The 27,920-nt window shown below is 42.3% G+C and overlaps 1 protein-coding gene across 1 annotated transcript in view; it reads right to left on the bottom strand.

The window, feature by feature from the left end:
* LOC133469423 (glutamate receptor ionotropic, NMDA 2C-like) overlaps positions 1-27,479 on the bottom strand; it is a 54,826-nt gene extending 27,347 nt beyond the window's left edge. The window contains exons 1-4 of the mRNA XM_061756459.1: positions 26,821-27,479; positions 21,949-22,066; positions 14,117-14,474; positions 9,514-9,612 (exon numbers count right to left, since the gene is read on the bottom strand). Of these exons, the coding sequence (XP_061612443.1) occupies positions 9,514-9,612; positions 14,117-14,458 (441 nt within the window). The 5' untranslated portion in view covers positions 14,459-14,474; positions 21,949-22,066; positions 26,821-27,479. The remainder of the gene's footprint in view (positions 1-9,513; positions 9,613-14,116; positions 14,475-21,948; positions 22,067-26,820) is intronic.
* Positions 27,480-27,920: the final 441 nt, after the last annotated feature.

The following is a 27,920-nucleotide window of genomic DNA, read 5'->3' as shown; positions in this document are numbered from 1 at the left end:
AACATTGCGGTCTACTAAAAGTACGGATTAGTGCATATTTGGGTTTATATTAACGAGACCAATAGTCCTCAGCTATACGCATTCACTACATGCCCATTCTGCTCATCTCACGTCACAAATTCCTTCCTTCGCCAATGTTCGTAGATATCTTGTTTGTTTTGTGTTTGTCTGCGTTTTAGCCTGTAGAAACCCTTTTTTATTATTACATTTTCTATAAAATTTACCACGTGCATTGATTATGTTTGGGTTCGGAACGAAACCTCTAGAAAGTCTAGAACTCAAAGTTCCTGAAATGTAGCCACCTTCAGATAAGAGACTGATTATAAAGGTTTGTCGTAATTTCGCCTCAAGTTAAACTTGTAAAAATATGACGTGGTGCCCCTCATATCTATCAAATATCTTGATATATAACGCTGTAATTTAAAATTACGATAACCCGGAAGTGACTTCCAACTCATCGTTTTCTTCTAAATTACGCACAATTTGATGTCCCCCAATAAATGCTACACCTGTATGTACCTTGCAGCATTAATGGTGCCATCACAGATGTGTGAGTTACCCATGCCATTGGCACTAACACAGCCCCATACCATCACAGATGCTGGCTTTTGAACTTTGCGTCCATAACAGTCCGGATGGTTTTCTTCCTTTTTGGCCCGGAGGACACGACGTCCACAATTTCCAAAGACTATTTGAAATGTGGACTCGTCGGACCACAGAAAACTTTTCCACTTTTCATCAGTCCATCTTAGATGAGCTCGGGCCCAGAGAAGCCGGCGGCGTTTCTGGGTGTTGTTGATAAATGTATTTTGCTTTGCATAGTAGAGTTTCAATTTGCACTTACGGATGTAGCGCCGAACTGTATTTACTGACATTTGTTTTCTGAAGTGTTCCTGAGCCCATGTGGTGATATCCTTTACACATTGATGTCGGTTTTTGATGCAATCATGGCACCCACCTGTTCCCAATTAGCCTGTTCACCTGTGGGATGTTCCAAATAGGTGTTTGGTGAGCATTCCTCAACTTTCTCAGTCTTTTTTGCCACCTGTCCCAGCATTTTTGGAACTTGTTGCAGCCATAAAATTCTAAGTTAATAATTACTTGCTAAAAACAATAACACAACGTCCCAACTTCATTGGAATTGGGGTTGTATTTTTACAGGGCACATAGAAACAAACAACCATTCGTACTCACATTCACACCGACAGGCAATTTAGAGTCTTCAATTAACCTACCACACATGTTTTGGGATGTGGGAAGAAACCAGATACCCGGAGAAAACCCACGCATGCAAACTCCACACAGGTGGAGCCGGGATTTGAACCCCGGTCCTTAGTGAGCTAACCAGTTCGCCCACCGTGCCGCCCTTTCAATAATACAGAAGTTAATTTTGACATTATTATTTTTTTTAAACATTACAATTTAATTTAATAAAAATACATTTTATTTTCTACCGATTATAGCACATTGCTTTATGTAGCAAATCAAATGAACACACTCAATGACGTTTGGCATTTTATCTATGATCATCAAGTGTCTGTCTGTGTGAACTAGCTGTACCCTTTCTGTCACGATGTTGCATGTTGTTAGCATTTGTTAGCATATCATCTGTGCATGTGTGTTTGTGTGTTAGCATACATTAGCATATCCACACATAAAGATGGGATGTGATCTTTAAAACCGGCATACGCACTGATTTTGTTATTCTTCTGTCATCCACAGTACTACCTCAGTGATACATAATGAATGATGTGCGTGTTATTAAATAAATTTGGCATACAAATGATCAAATAATCAAAGCCCAGAAACAGAGTGGTTGGTTGAGTTCAAAGATACATTTCAAGCTGGATATATACTTTTTGCTGTTTAAAAAGCTAATCAAACAACATGCTTGGGGGCAGATGCATTGAGATGACATTCTTCAAAAAGCTATGCGGCCGCCTGCATAGTTCGTCAAATCCCTCAAAAATCCAAATGCTGCTTTTTAATAAGACATTGTTATTGAATCACATGTAACAGCCTGTTTGGGTGCGTTTCCAGGACACCCAGCTAAATGCAGGATCTGGATGAAGCTATGCAGCCATCTGGATAGTCCATTAAAATCCTCAAAAATCCTAATGCTGCTTCATTGTGACATTGTTGGATGTAATAGCCTGTTCTGGTACATTTGCAGGACACCCAGGTAAATGCAAGCTCTGGAGGAAGCTATGTGACTGTCTGCATAGTCAACAGGCTTGCCTTTGCTCCAAGGAATGCATTTTGCTTGTAAAATAACACTATGGTGCGGTTAGCCTGAGAACCAAAATGATAATGTAACGCTTTAAAAGTACGTATGACATTTGAGGCAAAGCATTCTGACGTGATTTGTAATATTTGGTAGATCTGAAGGTGCCTGTGATGTAAGCAGGTGCAAGAAAGACAGCTCTTAATGCAAAATATTCCCAATCTGATTTGATAGCTGCTGTAAAAAGGCACCTGATTGGAGTAATTTATTTTAATTGCAGCACTACAAGCCCTACATCTACAAGATGTCTTGTCATACATATTCGCTGATAAAAAGTAGTGAGGGTGGGAACACGTAGTGTTAAACTGTCAAAGTGCCTTTTGGGAGCTGACTCTCCTGGGCTTGTCTCCGAGGGCGAAGAGCTGTCATCTCCCCACCCCTCCTCCAAAAACACTCCCACCCTTGAGAGCTGTGAGCCTGAGGAATAGCGAAAGAGTATCACAGCCAGACTCGCCGTCATTCAATTTAATCTTAGTCTGGTGTTGCTCGGGCTTCGCCCCGGGAGGCTGCGGAGCCGCCACGACGTAGAGCGGTCCTTAAAAATAGTACACAAGCGTGTCTGCGTGTCACCGAAGCAGAAAAAAAAATAAAAAACTCAACAGAGACTGTGTACTTGATAGTGACAAGATGCATCACTTTAAGAAGCCTGATTACTCTCCAATTAACTAATCCTAACCCTAGCCCAAACCCAAAACCAAGTTGCAAGCGTTCTAAGCAAGTCACAGCATAATAAACTCCTCGTGTGAAGATGTATCAATGCCACAAAAATAGGCCAATAAGACAGAATTATTTTTTTAACCAAGGGAACACGATAAACGGGGGGAAAAAATGCAAAGGGTCGACTAGTAGTAAACAAAACTAAACTCAAACAGATGGACGTAGCCACAGCGGAAGGAAGACCTCAACGAGAAAAACATACAAATGGAATTTGTTCTTTACAAGAATAGGGCACTAAAGAACAGAAACAACAGAAGTCCTCACGTACAAATGGATGAACAAATGGTAAGCACAACTAGCTACATACAAGACTAACCAATCAAGTACACAAAACAGGCAACAATATGAAAACAATGAAACGAGCAATGGTGGTGAGCAATACAGTAATCCTACGCCTTCCCCCTGCTTCTGCTGCACCGAAATACCCTGCTGATCGACAGTTGTCAGCAGTTGTGGCGGAGGAGACTCCGCCACTACTGCTCACCAAGTAAACTGGGGAAAAGCATATAAAACTGCACAACACACAGGCATAGAACAAGAACATGACACTTTACACTCTAAAGCTCCCCTTCACATCGCCAACACCTTGGCGTGGTTACAAAGACATAATTAGCAGTCCTGTGGGAGTGTGTGCGTTAAAATGAAATAAGGGTGTACTACTTGGTTTGTTTTGATAATGTATTTACTTTTTTTCTTTTTTACTCTGTACTACTTTCCAAACCCCTAACCTACCGTAACCCTAATCTCACTTTACCCTGCTCTATCCTCACCCAAACCCCAACTCTATCCCTAACATAACCCTACCCTAGCCTGAAACCTACCCTACACCTACCAAGACCTAGACCCTAACATTATGTTAAACCTACCCAAATGTAACATTAATGGCAGCCATCTAACCCAAACCCTAATCTATCCCTACCCTAACCCCACTTCTAGTTCAAATCTCTTCCTCCCCTACTCTTATCAACCATAATCCTAAACCTACCCAATCCTACACTACCATATCATTACCCTAACCCCAATATAACTTTAATGTGATCCTTACAGTAAGACTACGCCTACCATAATCCTAAACCTACACTGAAAAAGGTCCTTTGAATTTAGTTGTTTCAAACATGTAGACCAGTTGCACATGATTTAAATGTGTTCAACTAACATATATTATTTGATTGTTTTCATGGAAAAGATGGGACAATTACATCAGTTTAACATATTTTTTTCATGTGCAACTGAAAATTAATTAATTAATTAAGTAATCTAATTAAGTAATTAAGTAGAATCTGTATCGCTTGTGTCTTTGAGCATATGTTACAATTTGAGTCCGCCAGCACGAGATTAGCAGTTTGCTGCACTCTTGGACGAGAAGAGACGCAATGGGTCTCAACGGATCACACCGCCATTTCTTTTTTTAGGGTTTATTTATGTATTTATTTTTAACAGGACAGTTTGACCTGCTTTCTCCATTTGTCTTTCTGATCGCTCACTCCTGGCCTCCTCCAAAAAGGAGGCCAACCCCAAAGCCCAGTGGTATTCCCGCCTTAAAAGAGTTTAATTTTTTTTCCACTGGGAATGAAAATTCATTAATTAATGCCAGCCCGCCTACAGACTTCAATTCGTTGGCCCGATAATTTGACAGAGGCGGCAAGGCTGCACATGGCCAGATGTGGCACAGAATGTGTGACCTTGCCACCACTTGTTTGCTAAGACGCTGAAGTCCTGCAGTGCAAATGGAAACATAAAATGGTAGATTTCCTGTGTTTTCGGGCGTGACTTCTCAAGACGTTTTTGTGGCTGTACTCATAACAGATAACCCTGCCAGATTTCCAGTCACTAGGTGTAACTGACCGCCAAGGCTGGCTTTTCGGAACATTCCAGTGGCTCTACTGAGTCATTTGCTTCCATACTCCGCCCAAACGCAATGACGAAAACTAAAATTTCTTACAATTTAGCATCGCTTATCTGTCTAGTATGTGTGATTCAAATTTGGTAGTATTTGGTAGTTTTTGAAAAAAGAGACCATAACATTGTTGCCATGATCCAAAATGGCAGACTTCCTGTTATGTTATGGGCATGACTGCTTGAGACTTTTTCGTGGGTCTAGTCATGACAAATTTCATGTCGCTAAGTGAATGAATGTGAGTGATGGTCTGAATTTTCTAAAAAATACGGGGTGTGCATATGACAAATTTGTACGTTTTTTGATTATGGAAAAGCTTTTGAAATGGTAAGGAAACCCTAACAATTCTTCGAAGACCTAAACCAGGCTTGAAACCCTAATTTGTAAAACCTAACTCTTGTTTCAAACACTAGCTTCAAACCATAACTAAGGCTTGAAACCCTTGAAAACCAAAACTCATGCTAGAAACACTCATTTGAAAGCTGGACCCTAGCCTGAAGCCCAAATTTGAACGGCTAACCCTGGCTTGAAAGTGTACTTTTGAACTATAACCCTGGCAAAGAACCCTAAACCAGGCTTGAAACCTGACTTTGAAAGCCTAACCCTGTCTTAAAACCCCACTTTAAAACTCTAGACCTTGTTTCAAACCCTAACACTGGGATGAAACCATAACCTACGCTTACACCCCTATTTTGATACCCTCAGCCTAACCCAGGCTTGCAACCCTGCTTTGAAACCATAACTCTAGCTCAGAACACTAATTTGAGAGACGCAGCCTGGCTTGAAACCCAACTTTGAGACCCACGATAAAGATGTTAAATTGTGCTGCATGCTTTGAATGACAGAAAATAGTAGTGCCATCTGATAGTTTGAGTGTGAAAATTGAAAGTCCAAATTGAAACGTTAACATAACGCATTGCATTAGTTTATAGGAAGCTTTTTTGCAATCGCAATGTTGGCGAGACGAAATGTTTTTATATATTTGCTTGTACTCATTGATAATAAATATGTATCTGAAAGATAGGGCTAAATTAAAAGCAAAAATGGGCGTGTTCTAATCGAGAAATGTAGAAAGGCAATTTGGCCTTAATATAGCTTTTTATGCAGCTCTCGTAATAGATCATATTAGATTGTTCAGGCATATCTAATGAAGTGTCTGGTGAGTATTCAAGGATTCATAATTCGAATGATGCACTCTACATCTGGATGCAGTCCAAACACACATACATTAGTTGCACACACAAAGGCCTTAACCCGGACTCATTAGACTTCCTCTCCCGCCTTCCGTCTCTGTTGTTTGGCGACCCAGTGCGGGGTGGGTAGCGGATGGAGGGCTGGGGTGCGGCTGCCGCTTCTTTTACCCATCAAAGATGTTCGTCATTGCACATATTGATAATCAACCGCCATTGAGGCGGGCAGAATCAGCCCTTCCACCTGCACTATTGTGTCAAACAGCCTCTTTTTCCGTTCATTCCTAAAAAGACATTTGAATACTGAACGGATGTTACAAAGCCATTCTGCTAAATGGATAAGGGGTGAAAAAAAGTTGTGTTTTGGGAGTTTTGCGGGTGACGGATAAGAGCTGCGGGGTAGCCAAAGCCTCCTGAAGGGTCTCATTAAGGCTTTTAATGGGGTCCTGCAGCTCAGACAAAAAAAGGGGGCGAGCAGACACGCTCTTAATTGAATTCAACACACAAGAGGCATTTACACGTGGGCAAGGAGGGAAAAGCTCTGAGGTACCTTAGCTACACCATTAAATGCCATCATACATTAGAGGTGTATAGAATATAAAAAGCCATGTAAATATCATACATTAGAGGTGTATAGAATATAAAAAGCCATGTAAATATCATACATTGGAGGTGTATAGAATATTAAAAGCCATGTAAATATCATATATTAGAGGTGTATAGAACAGTGGTTCTTAAACTTCTTACACCAAGTACCACCTAAAAAAATACCTAGTTCTCTAAGTACCACCATCATGACCAAAATATAGTACCCTAATAAAGAGCATCAATCTTCATTAGAATGAGAACAGATAAACTTTAATAGCACCGAGCTTTCAGACCTTCTGTTCATCAGCACAAACCTCAAATGCCGTTTGTCAGTTTCAAGAACCTGATAATCGCATCCACCTTGTCTGCCTGGTGGAAAGCCTGGCGGCAACGGAATCCCAGCAAGGACCAATTATGTTTTCCCCATTCCCCAATCTGGCATAATCCTGATTTCGAGATTAACAAAATAACTTTTCATTTCAGCGCATGGGAACAAAGTGGAACTGACCACCTAATCGGGGTGTAACGATTTATCCACTACATTGGTATATCGTGTCGATTCCTACGATCCAACTACAACATTCTGTGCTTGGCAAGTTGGCCATCCGGATGACATTTATTGATCTAAAATTGTTTTAATGCGTAATCAGCAGATTTAAAACCTACTTTGAAAACTCAACCCTAATTTGAAACACAAAACCCTAACCAAGGCTTGGAGACCTAGAGTGGAACCTTGGTTTATGGTTTAGTGTTAGCCTTGAAAAGAGACACCTCGGCTTGAAACCATTCTTTGAAACTCTCGGGTTGGATACCCTAACCCAGGATTGAAACCCTAATTTGAAATACTAGCCCGAGTTTTAAACCGTAATCCTTGTCTTGAAGAAAGACAATGATTCTGTTGGGCAAGGGACTCAATTAAAGACTACTTCTTCCACTGTATGCTATTAATGTGTGTCTGAGTGTTTGTGTGTGTCTACATGTGGGAGCTCATGCTAAAAATACAAGGTGTTGATGATGGCGCTTACACAATGAAATGAAGACGTGTGAGGAGATGAAGAGTCGCTTCCCCCTAAAAGCAGAGCAAGAACAATAAAAGACTTGAACATTGTGTCAGGTCTCTCGCCTTCATCCACCTTTAAATGATTACATGCTCGCAGATGACTGATGATAGCTCCTTCATCGTTGTTTTCCCCCTCCCAGTGCCTCGTCCTTCTCCTCATCATTCTTCTTCTTCAAACATCCGCACATTAGAGCAGCTGAATGAGGTCAAAGGCTGCCCACAAACTGTTGGCACGCAAGCCTCTGACTGAAGAGGCGCCTTAAAACCACCACGCAGCTTCATTAACACTCGCATTCAAGGCGGAATTGCTGGATCTTGTTAGAAGATGATTTTTGGAGGATTTTAACCATTCATTGACTTGGAGATGAAACGCGCACACACAAACACACACGATCTAATTTTGTATACACACCATCATTCACCACAATAGCCTCTCACGCTTCTCATTCCAGTAGCGAGGCACCCTTGCGAAAACCAGTAAAAGGTTGCTTGAAACGCTGAACCAAATTTCAAGAATCCCTAAACCAGGCTACAAAACCTAAATGGAAACCCTGACATTGGCTTCAAATCTTAATTTGAAACCTCAACCCAAGTCTGAAACCCTGAACCAGTCTAACAAACCCTAATTTGAAAACTTAAAGGCCAGAAACCCTGATTTTAAAACATTATCCCACGCTTGAAACCTAGACACTCGTATCAAACCCCAAGCCAGACTTGAAACCCTACTTTGAAAGCATAACTCTGGCTTGAAAACCTAATTTGGAAACCGAACCATGGCTTGAAACCCTATTTCAAACCCTTAACACTGGCGTGAAACCCTGAATTGCATTTTGCAAGTCTAACCCTTGTTTGAAAAGCTAAACTAGACTTAACCCTGGCACGAAACTCTCGTTTAAAAGCCCAACCTTGGCTTAAAGCCCTACTTTGAAACCCTTACCCTGGTGAGAAACCTTAATTTGAAACCTTAATAACCCTAATTTGAAACCCTAACCTTTGTTTAAAATCCTAAATAAGGCTAAATACCCAAATCTAACCCTTGCTTGAAACCCTACTTTGAAAACATAACTCAGGCTTGAAACTCAGGCTAACCCTTGTTTGAAACCCTTAACCAGGCTTCAAACACAGATTTTGAAGCATTAACCCGGGCTTGAAACCAGGAACCTTCTTTGAAATCCTAAACCAGATTTGAAACCATAACTCTGGCTTGAAAACCTAATTGGAAAGCCTAACCATGGGTTAAATTTGTACTTCAAACCCTTAACACTGGAGTGAAACCCTCATTAGAAAGTCTAACTCTTGTTTGAAAACCTAAACTAGGCTTAAAACCCTAATTTGAAACCCTAAACCTTCCTTGAAACCCGAGTTTAAAACCCTTACCCTGGTGTGAAACATTAATTGAAACTCTACTTTGAAACCCAGGAGAAACGTATATTTGCTTCATGCTTTGAATGGGGAAAAAGTAATGCATCTGATTGAAAAATATCAAAATTGAAAGTCCAAATTGAAATAATGGACTGCATTAATTTAGAATGGTTTTCAAAGGGACATTTTTTTCTTGATCAGAACAAATATGCCATTTTTTTGTTGTTCAAAACAAATATGTCATTTTTTGTGTGTAACTTTGACATTTTAGATTAATTCAAGGCTGGAAGAGATGACAATTCTATAAAAAATAAATAAAAAGCAAATTTTACTGAAATTCATTTAACACTGTCAAAATGGTTTGCTAAATAAGAAGGCTAAACGGCACTTTCCCTCACCAAGCGTGCTATCCTACCTTGTATGGGATGACCACCGCTGAGCCGCCGCTGACGCCCACGATGGGCAAAGCCGTCTGCGTTGATAGGAAGTCCAGGATTTGCGCCACCTCAGCCACCTGAAGACGCCGCCCCCCCCCCCCCCAAAAAAAGTCTCATTCTAAATTGTGTCAATGAATCTCGGCCGTGTATCAATTCCCTCAATGCCACTGTCCTCCACAGCGCTATATAAAAAAATGACTTTTATCGGCTGATTAATGACAAATAAAAGTTACAATGCACCAGTAAAAGGCAGCAAACAGGGATTGTTTCACATTCCGGTAAAACAGATGGTAAGGAGAGCGTATGGAGGATTTAGTTTTACAACATTTAACTTGGATAAAAGGAGCTGACAAAGGCTGATGTGCTTTAATGCGGACTCTTTCCATTTTAGCGAGCTCTTGTCACGTTACAATTTTAAACAGCAATGGCGCATTTCAAACTGAAGTAACCTCTTATTCCCAAATATTTGACAGCTCTCTGAGCTTCTCTTCGCTGAAACATTTTGTTCTGTCGTGATAAGTAATGCTAAAAAAAAAAAATAACAAAATAAAAATGGCCCGATAGCAGCTTGCAGAATCATTTGGGAAATTCAACCCCAGAAGTTTTTTTCACTTCAAGATGAAATTCAGTGGTCAAGTTTATCATGAGTAGACCTACAAAAAAAATGCTGTAAAACCCAAGGGCAGGCCGCCATTTTAGTTTAAAGGAACAATTTAAGTTACTATTCCTTAGAGCTTTTGTCCGATTGGAATTGAATTGGAAACATATACTAGACAGAGGAGTGAGGCTAAACTGAACCACTTGAGTTTTGGTCATTGTTTGTGGGCTGAGCATGCAACCAATGTTTGTTGGCTCTTTAAATTGCTACGTTGACCACCAATAATGGGCTCAAACCTCCCCTTGATTCTTCTAAAAATTCATAACCCAAAGCCAGTTTCCCTTAGGAATATTACATTCAGTATGGATGTAATGCAGCCCTATGGGGGGGCACAAGTCAGTGCAAACTGTAGGCCGGTCCCAAGCCCGGATAAATGCAGAGGGTTGCGTCAGGAAGGGCATCCGGCTTAAAACCTTGCCAAACAAATATGAGCGTTCATCCAAAGAATTCCATACCGGATCGGTCGTGGCCCGGGTTAACAACGTCCGCCACCGGCGCCGTCAACCTGCAGGGCGCTGTTGGAAATTCAGCTACTGTGGGTCGAAGTCGAAGTCAAAGAAGAAGAAGAAGAAGAGGTGGAAAGCGGGTTCTTCGGCAGAAAGAGAAGAGGAAAACACAGAGCCTAGAACTGAATGTGGGGACTTTGAATGTTGGGACTATGACAGGAAAATCCCGGGAGTTGGTTGACATGATGATTAGGAGAAAGGTTGATATATTGTGTGTCCAGGAGACCAGGTGGAAAGGCAGTAAGGCTAGAAGTTTAGGGGCAGGGTTTAAATTATTTTACCATGGTGTAGATGGGAAGAGAAATGGAGTCGGGGTTATTTTAAAAGAAGAGTTGGCTAAGAATGTCTTGGAGGTGAAAAGAGTATCAGATCGAGTGATGAGGCTGAAATTTGAAATTGAGGGTGTTATGTGTAATGTGATTAGTGGCTATGCCCCACAGGTAGGATGTGACCTAGAGGTGAAAGAGAAATTCTGGAAGGAGCTAGATGATGTAGTTCTGAGCATCCCAGACAGAGAGAGAGTCGTAATTGGTGCAGATTGTAATGGACATGTTGGTGAAGGTAATAAGGGTGATGAAGAAGTGATGGGTAAGTACGGCATCCAGGAAAGGAACTTGGAGGGACAGATGGTGGTAGACTTTGCAACAAGGATGCAAATGGCTGTAGTGAACACTTTTTTCCAGAAGAGGCACGAACATAGGGTGACCTACAAGAGCGGAGGTAGAAGCACACAGGTGGATTACATCTTGTGCAGACGATGTAATCTGAAGGAGGTTACCAACTGTAAGGTAGTGGTAGGGGAGAGTGTGGCTAGACAGCATAGGATGGTGGTGTGTAAGATGACTCTGGTGGTGGGGAGGAAAATTAGGAAGACAAAGGCAGAGAAGAGAACCATGTGGTGGAAGCTGAGACAGGACGAGTGTTGTGCAGCTTTTCGGGAAGAGGTGATACAGGCTCTCGGTGGACGGGAAGAGCTTCCAGAAGACTGGACCACTGCAGCCAAGGTGATCAGAGAAGCAGGCAGGAGAGTACTTGGTGTATCTTCTGGCAGGAAAGGAGAGAAGGAGACTTGGTGGTGGAACCTCACAGTACAGGAAATCATACAAGGAAAACGGTTAGCTAAGAAGTGGGACACTGAGAGGACCGAGGAGAGGCGAAAGGAATACATTGAGATGCGACACAGGGCAAAGGTAGAGGTGGCAAAGGCAAAACAAGAGGCATATGATGACATGTATGGCAGGTTGGACACTAAAGAAGGAGAAAAGGATCTATACAGGCTGGCCTGACAGAGGGATAGAGATGGGAAGGATGTGCAGCAGGTTAGGGTGATTAAGGATAGAGATGGAAATATGTTGACTGGTGCCAGCAGTGTGCTAGGTAGATGGAAAGAATACTTCGAGGAGTTGATGAATGAGGAAAATGATAGAGAAGGGAGAGTAGAAGAGGCAAGTGTGGTGGACCAGGAAGTGGCAATGATTAGTAAGGGGGAAGTTAGAAAGGCATTAAAGAGAATGAAAAATGGAAAGGCAGTTGGTCCTGATGACATTCCTGTGGAGGTATGGAAGCATCTAGGAGAGGTGGCTGTGGAGTTTTTGACCAGCTTGTTCAATAGAATTCTAGTGTGTGAGAAGATGCCTGAGGAATGGAGGAAAAGTGTACTGGTGCCCATTTTTAAGAACAAAGGTGATGTGCAGAGCTGTGGCAACTATAGAGGAATAAAGTTAATGAGCCACACAATGAAGTTATGGGAAAGAGTAGTGGAGGCTAGACTCAGGACAGAAGTGAGTATTTGCGAGCAACAGTATGGTTTCATGCCTAGAAAGAGTACCACAGATGCATTATTTGCCTTGAGGATGTTGATGGAAAAGTACAGAGAAGGTCAGAAGGAGCTACATTGTGTCTTTGTAGATCTAGAGAAAGCCTATGACAGAGTACCCAGAGAGGAACTGTGGTACTGCATGCGGAAGTCTGGAGTGGCAGAGAAGTATGTTAGAATAATACAGGACATGTACGAGGGCAGCAGAACAGCGGTGAGGTGTGCTGTCGGTGTGACAGAAGAATTTAAGGTGGACGTGGGACTGCATCAGGGATCAGCCCTGAGCCCCTTCCTTTTTGCAGTGGTGATGGATAGGCTGACAGATGAGGTTAGACTGGAATCCCCGTGGACCATGATGTTTGCAGATGACATTGTGATCTGCAGTGAAAGCAGGGAGCAGCTGGAGGAACAGTTAGAAAGATGGAGGCATGCACTGGAAAGAAGAGGAATGAAGATTAGCCGAAGTAAAACAGAATATATGTGCATGAATGAGAGGGGTGGTGGGGGAAGAATGAGGCTACAGGGAGAAGAGATGGCAAAGGTAGAGGACTTTAAATACTTGGGGTCAACCGTCCAGAGCAATGGTGAGTGTGGTCAGGAAGTGAAGAAACGGGTCCAAGCAGGTTGGAACGGGTGGAGGAAGGTGTCAGGTGTGTTATGTGACAGAAGAGTCTCTGCTAGGATGAAGGGCAAAGTTTATAAAACAGTGGTGAGGCCAGCCATGATGTATGGATTAGAGACAGTGGCACTGAAGAGAAAACAGGAAGCAGAGCTGGAGGTGGCGGAAATGAAGATGTTGAGGTTCGCTCTCGGAGTGACCAGGTTGGATAAAATTAGAAATGAGCTCATCAGAGGGACAGCCAAGGTTCGATGTTTTGGAGACAAAGTTAGAGAGAGCAGACTTCAATGGTTTGGACACGTCCAGAGGAGAGAGAGTGAGTATATTGGTAGAAGGATGATGAGGATGGAGCTGCCAGGCAAGAGAGCTAGAGGAAGACCAAAGAGAAGGTTGATGGATGTCGTGAGGGAAGACATGATGGCAGTTGGTGTTCGAGAGGAGGATGCAGGAGATAGGCTCTCATGGAAAAGGATGACGCGCTGTGGCGACCCCTAACGGGACAAGCCGAAAGGAAAAGAAGAAGATGGATGTCTATCGTGAGTAGACCCATAAAAAAGTATCAAGTAGTCATGCCTGAAAAGACACAGGAAGTCTGCCATCTTGGTTTGAAACTACCATATTAGGGTGATTTTGACCAAAAACAAACTACTCCTAGAGCTTTTGTCTGATTAGAGGTAATTCTGAACCACATATATTGTACGAGACAGAGGCGTGAGGCTAAAATGCAAACCGTTTGAGTTTGGGTCATTATGTGTGTGCAGAGCATGAGGCCAAAGTTTGTTGACTCTTTTTGCTCCATGACCACCAATAATTGGCTCAACCCTAAGCTTATTTATTTATTTATTTTTAAATCAAGCTCCAAACCATTTGTGTTTCGACATAATTGCGCATGTGCGCTGTGTGTCAGCAACATCCGACGTCTCGCCACAAAAATGCAGCTCTATTCACTCAGCGTCACATGACCAAAATTGTCAAATCTCACCTGTGCACTGGCACCCGATCCGACGTCGTCCTCAAACACCACGCCGTGCAGCCTCTCCGTCGCCATGGTGTCGCAGAGGCGGGTGAGCAGGTCGCGCGGGTTAGTGTCGTTGACCAGCACCGTCACGGGGCTCACCACCACAGGCAGGTCTACAAAGTTCTCACCGCTCAGCCGGCCTCGCACCTCGCTTTGGTAGCTGGAGCCACTGAACACCACCGCCACGTTGATGGACGAGTGTAGGAGGAGGGGTCGGGCATGCAGGGTTCCCGGGGATGCAATGAGCAGGACGAGGAAGAGCGGGGGCCAAGGAGAAGGTGCAGGGTTTCCCCTGGAAGCGGCCATGTTGGCACCCTACTTCCTGTGTAGATAGTACAATGCCTTTTGTCATGTCCCTGCCCTTTTGTATGAGAATATTTATTATCCCTGATTTTAGATTCTTGTGGAAAAATCAGAGATAGTAAAAATATTCACACGCTGTACTTGAGTTGAAGTAAAGACACTTTAAAAAAAGACTCGTTGATGTACCGATTCAACTCCTCTACTTGAGAGAAAGTACAGACCGAAACGTACTTAAATACAAGTTAATAGTGATAAGGATTTTTTTTTTCTAACAACTACACAATACCCATCATGATAACTCACAACAACAACAACAACAACTTCATAGTGCTTGTAGTACTGAGAAAAACAAAAGCTAGCTAGCATGGAAACGTATACATACATAAAAATAACCACAGCTTTAAATAAGGCCATGGTTGAGGAATAACTTCCCTGAATCTGTTGTGTCATTGTTGTTGATGCTTTCTGGCTCATGTTCCACCTTACAAGTCTCAAAAGATTTCAGTCAATCAATCAAAAACAAAGCCGCGGAGGATTTAACAGCTCTCTATTAATCTATCTTTTATACATCATATCATCATCTGTGGGTGCTGAAAAAAAAGGAACAAGCCTATTTTGAAAAAGGAAAGAGTAGTAAGTACAGATATAGTATATATGTTTTCAAATGTCAAGAGTAAAACAAAAATAGTCATCAGAAAATTAAATACTTCAGTAAAGTACTGATACCTGAAAAATCTACTTAAGTATCAGTAACAAAAGATTTCTACAACCCAAATTGCAAATGTGTATATGTGTGTCTATCAGTGTGTGTTGGCACATGTAATCTGCCTTAATCCTGCCCCCGGTGTCATGGCGGTAATCACTACTCCAACGCCACGCGTCTACACGGGTGACAGACGAGCCAGAGTGGCGGGTCGTTGATCCTCGATCAGCAGGATTACGTTTGTGTGACACCATTGACCAACTTCAGGTTTCCCTGCTACATTGCACGTCATCATTCCCAAATTTGTATTCGATAATTTCTTAAAATGTGTTTGTACGATATGCAGCCAAGTCTGAATTTATAATTGCGCACCTTGAGTATAGTAGTACCACATTGTGCTGCAACATGGCGGGCAGCACTGAGGTCTACTGGAAGAGATGTATAGTTAAGAATAAATCCCTGTGACTATTGTATGCTCTGTTTGTGTGTGTTGTTACTCAGTGTGTGGTAAAGTAGCAGTTGTTTGAAGGTTTATAATTAGTGTATCATCTATGCTAATTTCAATTAGCCCATTTATGCCTTTTTGCATTATATGTTAGCATTAGGATAGCGGACTTTTGTTAGGCAAAATGATGTAGTTTTGTTGAACATTTTGGTGTTTAAATATACAATGTCTAATTCTTTTTAGTCTGTGTGTCAGTATGACACTAAACTTCAATTGGGAGTAAAAAACAGCCTTAATGCAAGCACATTTTGCCTGTTATTTGGAGAACTGTGTGAGCAAGAGAGTGAGAACAGGTACCAAGGAATACTATAAAGGAGTGTGACCCCCAGAAATTGGATCGGTAACACCCTCTAGATGCTTAGGAAAATTTGGCCCCCAAAGCCTGTTTTACTCAAAAACATGAAATTTAGAAGGCATGGCTATCATGATTAGACACACAAAGAAGCCACGCATGAAAAGTTCCAGGAAGGCTGGCGTTTTGGTTGTAGGTAGCCATTTTAGGGGCACTTACAAAAATGAACTCCTCCTTGGAAATGTTATCAGATTGCCAACAACACATAAACTAAAACCCCAATTCCAATGAAGTTGGGACGTTGTGTTAAACATAAATAAAAACAGAATACAATAATTTGCAAATCATGTTCAACCTATATTTAATTGAATACACTACAAAGACAAGATATTTAATGTTCAAACTGATAAACTTGATTGTTTTTAGCAAATAATCATTAACTTAGAATTTTATGGCTGCAACACGTTCCAAAAAAGCTGGGACAGATGGCAAATAAGACTGAGAAAGTTGAGGAATGCGCATCAAACACCTGTTTGGAACATCCCACAGGTCAACAGGCTAATTGGGAACAGGTGGGTGTCATGATTGGGTATAAAAGGACATTCCCTGAATTGATCAGTCATTCACAAGCAACGATGGGGCGAGGTTCAACTCTTTGTGCACAAGTGCGTGAGAAAATCGTCGAACAGTTTAAGGACAATGTTCCTCAACGTACAATTGCAAGGAATCTAGGGATTTCATCATCTACGGTCCATAATATCATCAAAAGGTTCAGAGAATCTGGAGAAATCACTGCATGTAAGGGGCAAGGCCGAAAACCAATATTGAATGGCCTTGACCTTCGATCCCTGAGGGGGCACTGCATCAAAAATCGACATCAATGTGTAAAGGATATCCCCACATGGGCTCAGGAACACTTAAGAAAACAAATGTCAGTAAATACAATTCAGCGCTACATCCGTAAGTGCAACTTGAAACTCTACTATGCAAAGCAAAAGCCATTTATCAACAACACCCAGAAACGCCGCCGGCTTCTCTGGGCCCGAGCTCATCTAAGATGAACTGATGCAAAGTGGAAAAGTGTTCTGTGGTCCGACGAGTCCACATTTCGAATTGTTTTTTGGAAATTGTGGACGTCGTGTCCTCCGGGCCAAAGAGGAAAAGAAACATCCGGACTGCTATGGACGCAAAGTTCAAAAGCCAGCATCTGTGATGATATGGGGCTGTGTTAGTGCCAATGGCATGGGTAACTTACACCTGTGAAGGCACCATTAATGCTGAAAGGTACATACAGGTTTTGGAGAAACATATGCTGCCATCCAAGCAACGTTTTTTCATGGACGCCCCTGCTTATTTCAGCAAGACAATGACAAATCACATTCTGCACGTCTTACAACAGCGTGGCTTTGTAGTAAAAGAGTGCGGGTACTAGACTGGCCTGCCTGCAGTCCAGACCTGTCTCCCATTTAAAATGTGTGGCGCATTATAAAGCGTAAAATACGACAACGGATATCCTGGACTTTTGAACAGCTGAAGCTGTACATCAAGCAAGAATGGGAAAGAATTCCACCTACAAAGCTTCACCAATTAGTGTCCTCAGTTCCCAATCGTTTATTGAATGTTGTTAAAAGAAAAGGTGATGTAACACAGTGGTAAACATGACCCTGGCCCATAAAATTCTAAGTTAATGATTATTTGCTAAAAACAATCAAGTTTATCAGTTTGAACATTAAATATCTTGTCTTTATATCCATCCATCCATTATCTGAGCCGCTTCTCCTCACTAGGGTCGCGGGCATGCTGGAGCCTATCCCAGCTGTCATCGGGCAGGAGGCGGGGTACACCCTGAACTGGTTGCCAGCCAATCACAGGGAACATTGAAACAAACAACCATTCGCACTCACAGTCATGCCTACGGGCAATTTAGAGTCTCCAATCAATGCATGTTTTTGGGATGTGGGAGGAAACCGGAGTGCCCGGAGAAAACCCACGCAGGCACGGGGAGAACATGCAAACTCCACACAGGCGGGGACGGGGATTGAACCCCGCACCTCAGAACTGTGAGGCTGACGCTCTAACCAGTCGGCCACCGTGCCGCCATCTTGTCTTTATAGTCTATTCAATTAAATATAGGTTGAACATGAGTTGCAAATCATTGTATTCTGTTTTTATTTATGTTTAACACAACGTCCCAACTTCATTGGAATTGGGGTTGTATGATGAAGCTCCCACCTTGAAGAGATACATAGATCCCTCCTACTGGCAGAAATGTGTTAGATTTACAGAAATTGCCTTCAAACTCTGTATACTCGCATCATGTCCTCCATCTTTTGCATCTCCCACATTTGATAGACATTTTGTCCCACCCCTACAAGTTAACCATACGTTGCATCGCCAACCTACATCGACAATACCAAATCGTGCAAATCAACTGTCAAAACATTAAAATGTGACATCGTTGATTACATAAAAGCAACTCTACAATCCAGAGGCGTTTACTCCCATACCTTTGACTTGACATTGGCTATGCAAGACGGGGGCTCATTAAATGTTCACGAGGTCAGCGTTGGGGCTCAGTTGTCGACGGCCCAATCAAGTGGTGCTTTCCTCATGAATGTTAACAATTCCAACTGAACTGACGTGAAAGGACTCCCAGGGAAAGCACTCCGAGTGGAACAAATTAACCTTCACGAGCCCCGGGCTAAACTCTTTAAGGTTGTTAGTGTTAGGTTCTCACCTTGCTTGTTATAAAGACATACACGAGTTGAGTTGTGGTTTTGCCCTGACCGTTCTCCATCCACCAATTGGTACTGCGTTGTCTAGCTCCACCCTTTAGTTAGCCAACCACCAACCTTGGTACTGCAACGAGTGCCAAAAAGAAGTACGGAGTAGGTTTTTGTTTTTTAAGTGTACCATGCTGGGCCTTCCTATGTAGTGTTTGCATGTTTTCCCTGTGTTTCAGTGGGTTTTCTGCAGGTACTCTGGCTTCCAGCCACATCCCAAAAACATCTATGTCAGGTTAATTTAAGACTAAAATTGTCCATAAGCTTGAATGTGAGTGTGAACGGTTGTTTATCTCAACAGTATGTGGTCTGTGATTGACTGGTGACCAGTGTGTACCCTGACTCACATTCTCCAGCTCAACTGTGACCCTAATGAGGACAAGCAGGATAGAAAATGAATGGGTGGGTAGATGATTTTGTGTGTCAAAGATTAACTAACTAGAAATGCATTTTGTTTCAAAGGGAATTTGTAAGTAGTGATAATTGGGATTCGGGGGGATTGGATTGGGATCCTGCCCCAAGTGGAGGAGTTCAAGTATCTTGTGGTCTTGTTCACGAGTGAGGGAAGAATGGAACCGGAGATCGACAGGCGGATCGGTGCAGTGTCTGCAATGATGCGAAATTTGTATCGGTCCGTAGTGGTAAAGAAGGAGCTAAGCCGAAAGGCGAAGCTCTCAATTTACCGGTCGATCTACGTTTGTACCCTCACCTATGGTCACGAGCTGTGGGTCGTGACCGAAAGAACAAGATCCCGGATACAAGCAACCGAAATGAGTCTCCTCCGCAGGGTGTCCAGGCTCTCCCTTAGAGATAGGGTGAGAAGCTCGGTCATCCGGGAGGATCTCAGAGTAGAGTCGCTGATCCTCCACATCGAGAGGAGCCAGATGAGGTGGCTGGGGCATCTGATTTGGATGCCTCCTGGACCCCTCCCTGGTGAGGTGTTTGGGCACGTCCCACCGGGAGGAAACCCCGGGGACGACCCAGGACACGCTGGAGAGACTACATCCTTCGGCTGGCCTGGGAACGCCTCGGGATCCCCCCGGAAGAGCAGAATGAACTGGCTGGGGAGAGGGAAGTCTGGGCGTCCCTGCTAAAGCTAATGCCCCCGCGACCCGACCTCGGTAGAAATAAGCGGTAGAAAATGGCTGGATGGATGGATGGGATTCGGGTGTCCGCAAGGGTGGTCAGATGCAGTTCACAGTTCAGAGGATTATTACTCATTAATGTGCTGTGAATAGGTGAGACTAAGATTAAATGGTCGTTTGTCCATATATACCCCATGACTGACCAGCAAACGGTCCAGGGAAGTGGTGAGCGGTCAGATTTGAAACATTATTCAAACATTAATTTACTTCCAACAGTCTTTTCGCTTCATTTCGTAGCATTTCCCTTGGCTGCACTGTTTCTAGTATGTGTATGTTAGATGTGTTGTCCAATCAGATTTCAGCATCCTACCATGTCAATCTAACATGCCCAGGGCCTTCAGAATCAGGAGTGCATGCCAATGTAAGAAACTATATTTGCCATGGGAATGTTTTTTTAACCAATCCGTTTTCAAATTTGTCCTCACAGGGGCAGCAAGCTGGCCTGCGATGATGTCAGTATTTTTTTCAAACTGATTGGTTGGACAGAGCAAGACTTGTTACAGCCACCTCTGACTTGCAAAACACATCTATAGCAAGCTGCACAAATGAATGTACATTCAATAATCAGCATCCCTGGTATGATGTATTGTATTTTTATCTTTTTATGTTTTTGTCATGTTATTAATTAATAAATGTTGACTCTGAACTGCTCCATCTGATTTATGGGGCAAAGTTGAGTGGTGTTATATTATGTTTTTGTATAGTATTCTTTCTATAATTGTGACGTGATAGTGGGGGTAATGGTATTAAAAAGTGTATTATGTCGGGTAAATCCCTACTGGAGGCCTAGGTACCAAATGCACGGCCCGCCACTGATTCAGGGTGTACCTGTCAGCTGGGATAGGCTCCAGCTCATCCACGACCCTAATGAGGATAAGCGGTAGTGAGAAAATGAATGGATGTATGGACCATGCTTGATGGAAATGAATCACCCTGTATTTAAACTGCTATTGGTGACCACTGGTCACATGCTCTTTAATCGAAAGTCTTTTGAAGCTCTATCCTGAGCGAATCAATAGCTTTGATATAGCACAGCTCTTTAATATAGTGCAGGTGGGCCCTCTCATAGCCAATAAAGACTTGGCGTCGACATCTTTGATAGTCCACCGAAGTGTCGGCCAACGTCCACGACCATCAGAGACCTCTCGGATAATTAACAACACATCCCTGCTTTGATTCAAAGCAACACCAGAGCGGGTTAAGCGCGTCCTCGCTACTGTTGGCGGGCTATCAATCATTCATCTTAATAAGGTTTTGATGCTCGCGGGCTTTGAGGTGCACAGTGCAAAAACAAAGCGACGGTTATTAGCTGCAAGATCGGCTCTGAAGGGTCATGCTTGGAAAAGATCGAAAGAGAAAGAGCCTTTAGTTTTTTGTTTTACACACTAAATTGATTTTACGCTACTTTTCTGCTACTTATGATTAGATCAGTGATTCACAACCAGTAGTGTGTGAAATGACCACATTTCACTTAGTTGGCCCCCAAAAAATGATTCTTTACTACAAATAATGGATCTTTGTTTATCTTTCTATGTCAGTGATGTACAGTGACAGGCAGAACAATTTAATGTTCTTCCGCTAGACAGCAGAAGGTACAATTAATCTGTGTATCAACCTGTTGCCATTCATTTAACAGAACAATAGCTCTGTGTCCAACTAAACAGGCGCAGATTTCACGATGAATACATTTATAAGTAAATTGAGATGAGATCATCATTACTACAGTATGCAATGGGGCCTTGAGATACAACTGACCCGATTTATGTTTTTTGTTGTTGTTGTTGTTGATTTATTTGTTTTGCTTTACTTGCAAGCAAAAATTTTGATACGAGGCTTCAAGCTGTTGTCACCGCCAGTTGAAGTTTACTGTCAAAGTAAACATAACACAAAGACAATTACACGTTGTGTATTTTTTTAAAAAAAAGCATAATGCTTACAAACAATGCAAACTGCCATAGATGGGCTAACAAACAGCATCGGTGTCGCAGTGTTATAACATTTAGGACACGGATATTTAAACACAAACGGTGGAGCAACACATGTAGACAGATAAACCAATACTCACAGGCATATATTCTTTATCCTCTGCGAAGAATGACTAATATTGCTGCAGCTTCCTGAGGAGTTGTGACCATCTCCACGTATGTCTGTATTATACTGCCCCAGGTGGCCACACACACACACTGGAAGGAGCAACACAATGTCCATTGAATTGAAGCAACACAAACAATGTGGCAAGAGCTGTTTAATTCTTTACATTCTATTTCATTATGTCATTATTGTAAGTTTTTATAAAGTCATACAGTGATATTTTTCTTACTATAAAACATTTAAAACATTTCTTTTTTGGGGGGGGGCTGGAATAGGTTGTCATTTCCATTCATTTCTATGGTGAAAAATGATTTGAGAGATGAGTGTTTTGAATTATGAGTGTGCTCACAGAACAAATAAAACTCATATCCCAAGGCACCACTGTACATACCTTTTGGGATATTTTTGATTGGTGGTGTGCCGTAAGATATTTCAAATGTAAAATATGTGCCTTGGTTCAATAAAGGTTTGGAAACACTGCTTTAGATAGTTTTTGGCTACATGCATAAAAACTTGTACGCTGCATTTGTAAAAGATCTATTGGTGCTTTAATAGCAAAATATGGCCTAGTGGCTTCCGCCGGATGTTTTTGAAAATTCAGCCCCTGGAGCCAGTTCCATTGAGTAACATAAAATTTGGTAGGCATGTCTGTCATGGGGAGACCCACAAAAAAAGTCTCAAGAAGTCATGCTGTAAAACTTAAAGAGCTCAGCCATTGCGGTTTTAAGGTGTGGAACGGCTGGCAGAGCCGACCGAAGGGCCGGCTGTTCGAATCCTGTCTCCAACTGTCCGCTTTTGAAGTGTCTTTGGGCAAGACACTGAACCCCAAATTGCTTCCAATTGTGGATCTGGCAGCGCCTTGCATGGAAGTAGCCACCTATTGGCATGTAAATGTGTGCGTGAATGGGTGAATGCGAGGTATTAGGTGTGAGGTGAGGATGGGCAAGATCTATTGGTGTTTTACTAGCAAAAGATGGCCTAGTGGCCTCCGCTGGAAGTTTTTGAAAATTTAGCCGCATGAAATTTGTTAGGCACGTCTATCATGAGTGAAAGCACAAAAAAAGTCTCAAGAAGCCATCCCAAGAAGACACAGAAAGGAAGCCATTTATGGTTTGAAGCTGCCCTTTCATTTGGCCATTTCTAGGGATTCTTTCAAATTGGTCCAAGACATTTTGTCTGATTTCTACCAAATTTGAATTCCATGTACAAGACAGCTGTGCGCCACTAAATTGCGAGGCATTTAAACATTCGCGATTGGTTACATGTAGAACATGGCGCTGAAGTTTGATAACGTGCCATAAAACATAACATTCTAGTAATTGAGCTCCACGAGGTCTGTGTGGCCTTTCCAGCCTCTGTTCTTACGTCATGACAACCTGTTGGAGGGAAATGCTGGCAGACGTGTTCTGTTAGCGCCTCGTGGGGGACACACACTGCACGCCGCAGCACTACACAGCAGTCAAGTCGTTTACGCGCTAAGCTGCGATGTGATGGAGTCCTCATGCTGAGTCCCTGGAGGCTAGGCAGAGGAAATGAGCGCAGAGGATCTACTTGATGGGATAAGCACCACCATCGTCATCGTCAACAGAGATTTATCAACGTGTGGTGTGCGGACCGTACCTTTTAGCTTTTGAGTATCAGCCAGTAAGAATTAGCTGTAAAAATGACAAATTTACAAAAGAAAACGCTAAAACCATGACGGAAAAGAAATGTATATATTAAAAAAAAATGTACTGTAATATTTACTTACGTGATCATTCAGTTCAGTTTTACTGTACAATTATGTGTGTATATATATATATATATATATACGACATTTCTCTGTAGAATTAACAGATAACTGTAGTATAAACTAGGGCCCGACCAATAGGAATTTTTTTAAGGCCAATTCTGATTCCGATATTTAGCAGAAAAAAATTCTGATAACCGATTAATCCGGTGATTAACTTAAAAAATATATAATGAATACAAGAATTTAACATTATTGTTATTAATAATAATAATGATAGTAATAATTATTGTTATTATTACATGAAATGAATGGCAATTTTCTATTAACTTTTTCCATTTGTTCATAAAATACATATCGACATATTTCTCTCTTAAATCGGCTCAACCACTTAACGACTTGGTGGGGACATGAGTGCAGCTTCACTGCAAGAATTCACATGGAAATCACAACATTGCAAACAAAAATGTCCGATTGTACCACAGACAGTAGATGACTGGACATACACTGTAAGAGACGTCTAGTTTAAAATTGTCATTTCAACTGCAGAAGGTTTTATTTCATGGTGAACAGAAGCCATTTTAAAACTCACTCAGTAGTTTTAAGTTAGAAAAAAAATCAGCCCCCGCTATCAGTTTCACCGATGGACATGAATTTAGGTGGATACGTTTATCATAAAAGCATGCACACAAAATTCTAAAGAACCCATGCCTGAAACTGAGCAGAAAGTCGGCCATTTTGGTTCGAAGGAGTCAATTCCAGGGATGGAACTTTGATGAGGAGGCAGGTGTACTACGGAAATGGCCCATGCTAAATTGCGAAAACTTTTTTTGCCTACACCATCTAATGTATGGGGAGCATGACGTCAAAGTTTGATGATGATTTCGAGGCTTTTAAGCTTTAACTGGTACTGTTGCTGTGTTACTAGGTTGAGTTAATATCCCTTTAACAAATACTGTATGACAACGGTGACAACTTAGTCACCTGCTCATCCTTCCCATGGCCATACACTCGTTAGCGCTAGCAACTATCGCACAATTCGAATACGCCAGAGCGTGTCGCCGCCAACCGCCGAGCTTATTACGGAGACACAACGTCTGTTGCCACGCGCATTTATCACAATTAGCATTTAAGCGGCTGCTGCAGTATTCCCCCCACAGCCCCGCCCTCACACCTCTCTGCGTGGGGGGGTGCCGCTCGTGACGATTTGACAGCTTTACAGGAAATCGTTGTCAGATGTGCAAGATGAGTGACTTTGAGGGGACAATTGCCTTCCTGACACTCAAAAGAAAATTGACACTAAGAGTTCTGCTGTCATTCTTACAGACGCATAAATCTTATTGGGATTCATTAATTCCTGCTTTCGACGAGTTTAGACTTGGATTTAAACCGTGTAAAGTACAATGTACAGTAGTACAAAAAATAATACAACTTGGATATGTCAGACAACCCTGTTTAATCACACTTTAATCAAGGTTTTTGGGCCAGGGACAAAAGGGCCCTCTCATAATCCTTACACCAACCTGTTCGATACTAATTAACGTAAATCATAGGATCAAATATTTATGAGCATAAAAAAAAAATAAAACAATTTAAAAATGGCTCGGTTAGCCCTTGCTGGAATTTTGGGGTAATTCAACCCCTGCAGCCAGTTTAAATTAGTGGTATGACATTTGTCCTAAATAAGCCTTGTTGCATGAACTGTTGAAGCCTGCTTGGATGAGAGGAAAAACATCTTCAAGGACAGCCATAAAACTGTCCAGTTGCGATCGATTCAATGCCCTGAGAATGATATCACCTGGATGAATGAGAATATTCACAGGCAGATATGAAATTTGATAGGCATGTCCATCATTAGCACACAAGAAAGTCTCAAGAACTTGTGGTTGAAAAGTCTTCCATTTTAGGTTAATTTTGGCCATTCCCTTCAACTACGAACTTGTACTAGAGGTTTTGCCTGATAGGTACCAAATTTGAATGACGTATACTGAACAGTTAACGTTTTAGTTTTTGTCACTGCATGTTGGCAGAGGATGGAGGCAACGTTTTGATGAGTCGCTGTAAAACATGCAAATCTAATAACTCAACTAGCAATTTCTTTAATCGAGCCCCTGAAGTCTGTTTGACTTAGCAGCGAAACATTTAGTCGACATGTCTGTCGTGATCAGACCCACAAAAACATCTCAAGAAGCCATGCCTGAAAAGACAGAGGAAGTTAGCCATTTTGGTTTGAAGCAGCCGTTTTACGGTCATTTTGGACAGTTCCGGGGGTCTTCCAAAAGCAAACTCCTGCAAGAAATCTTGTCTAAGTGTTAACAAATTTGAACCACCTATACAAGACAGATGAGCGACGCTAAACTGCCAACCATTTCATTTTTCATTGCACGGAACTCAAAACAAATCAACTCCAAAATCATGAACTTCCTGCACTGAAGTGACTTATACACATCAGCCCACTGGCAAAAATGATATAGATGCAACTGCTCCACTCAGATAACTCTTTCCTTCAAACTCTATATACAGTACTCACATTAGACGTTTGCTTCTATTTTCACTAGATTTGCCTTTTTTAACCATCTGCGTGTGGTGGGCATTAGAGTGCATCTAGTGCAATGTGATACTTTTATTTATATATATTGAGTGTCGACAGTGATGGAGAAAAATGAGGGCTGTTGGTAGCTACAAATCAATGAGCAGAGTGACACAACGGTTACGAGTGTGAAACAGTGTGAGCATGTCATTCATTTGTAATCCATGACGTTGGGGATGGAAATGTCTAATTGTGAGCACGTTGGGTTTGAATTCCTCTGTGACAGATTGGGTGTCTACGGAAGTGATTACCAACCAGAAATTATCCAATTTCTCTTAATTGGTCCAAATGTGTTTTGTTCATCTAGCTACGCTAGTGATTTATAGTGACAGGCAAAACAATGAAATGCTCATCCACTAGAAGGCAGAAGGTACATAATTCACCTGTCTATCCACTTTTTGTGATAATTGCTTTGGTCGTGACTGCACCGTGAGATTTCTTCTGATGTAAAATGTGTGCCTTGGCCCAATAAAGGTTGAGAAACACTGGTCTACTGTGGGTGTGTGTGTGTGCGCGCGCGCACTCACCTGGGCTTCCAGCCGCCATCCAGCGGTAACTCCCGACACTCCATCCCCTCCGTCGACACCTTTCCTGACAATCCGATGTCAGACCTCGTGGTACCTGTCGAACTTAAGCGTCCTTGCAAGTGTGTGTTGTCACTCGCTGTATATATGCGTGTGCTTGTGTAGCATTCTTAACTGTAGGTCAAGAGATTGTGCAGACGGGACATCAGTGTGCGTCATGTGCGTGTGTGAATCCCAAGATGAGGAAAGGCACGGCGGGATATGGTAGGAGCAAGGATTTTGAGAGGAAGACTCCAGTTAACACCTTCCTCACTTTTCTCCCACCTTGGTTCTCCCGTTCACCGTACCCCTTTCCCGTTCCCATTCTCGGCTCCGATTCAGCTCCATAGGGTTTGGGTTTGGGAAAAAGTTTTCCATCTTGTACTCCACAGGGAAAAAGAGGATGACGAGCTTCCTGAAGACTAGATAAAAGGAGGATGAGAGTTGGCAACCATACGGAAGCAAAGCTGGTCCAGATGTTGAAGTGAAAAGTGAAACTAGCAGGTCCTCATCCTGTTGAATTCTTCCTTTCGTTTTTTTTATTTTGGGAGGGTTGCAGAGTTTGGCCGTGCCGTAATCCCGCCCGTTTCACCTTTTCATCTTGGCTCCGTGCGCTCTGTCACAGGAGGGGGCTGCATGTGAGTCGGGATAATAATAGTGTGAGGATTTAGCCTCCTCGCTCCTCCTCTTCCTCCCCCCTCCTCCACCACTCACTCCGCTCCGCATTTCCTCAGAATTATTCACCTTTTCTCATTATGTCAGCCTGTCGTCCTGTGTTTTTTTTTCTTGTTCCGCTAAATCATCTTCCCTTCCCGTGCTATCAACAGGTCTGAAATGAATGTGCCCCCCGACTCTGTATTAAACAGAAAATACATTTGTCTGCTGGATTCGGTGGGGCACTACCCCTCCCACCTAATATACAATGCAACAAACATACATTTGTTGACAGTTACTCAAAACACGGCATGTGAGAATAACCTTGTCGAATGAGACCGTTGCTTCACAGTGAAGTTTAATTCAAACTGTATACTCGCTTTGGAAGTTTGTTATATTTTGCCATTTTA

Source organism: Phyllopteryx taeniolatus, chromosome 19 (assembly GCF_024500385.1).
Source record: "Phyllopteryx taeniolatus isolate TA_2022b chromosome 19, UOR_Ptae_1.2, whole genome shotgun sequence".
Classification (NCBI taxonomy): Eukaryota; Metazoa; Chordata; class Actinopteri; order Syngnathiformes; family Syngnathidae; genus Phyllopteryx; species Phyllopteryx taeniolatus.
Note: the sequence above shows the minus strand (reverse complement) of the source record. Positions and strands in the feature narration are given on the sequence as shown.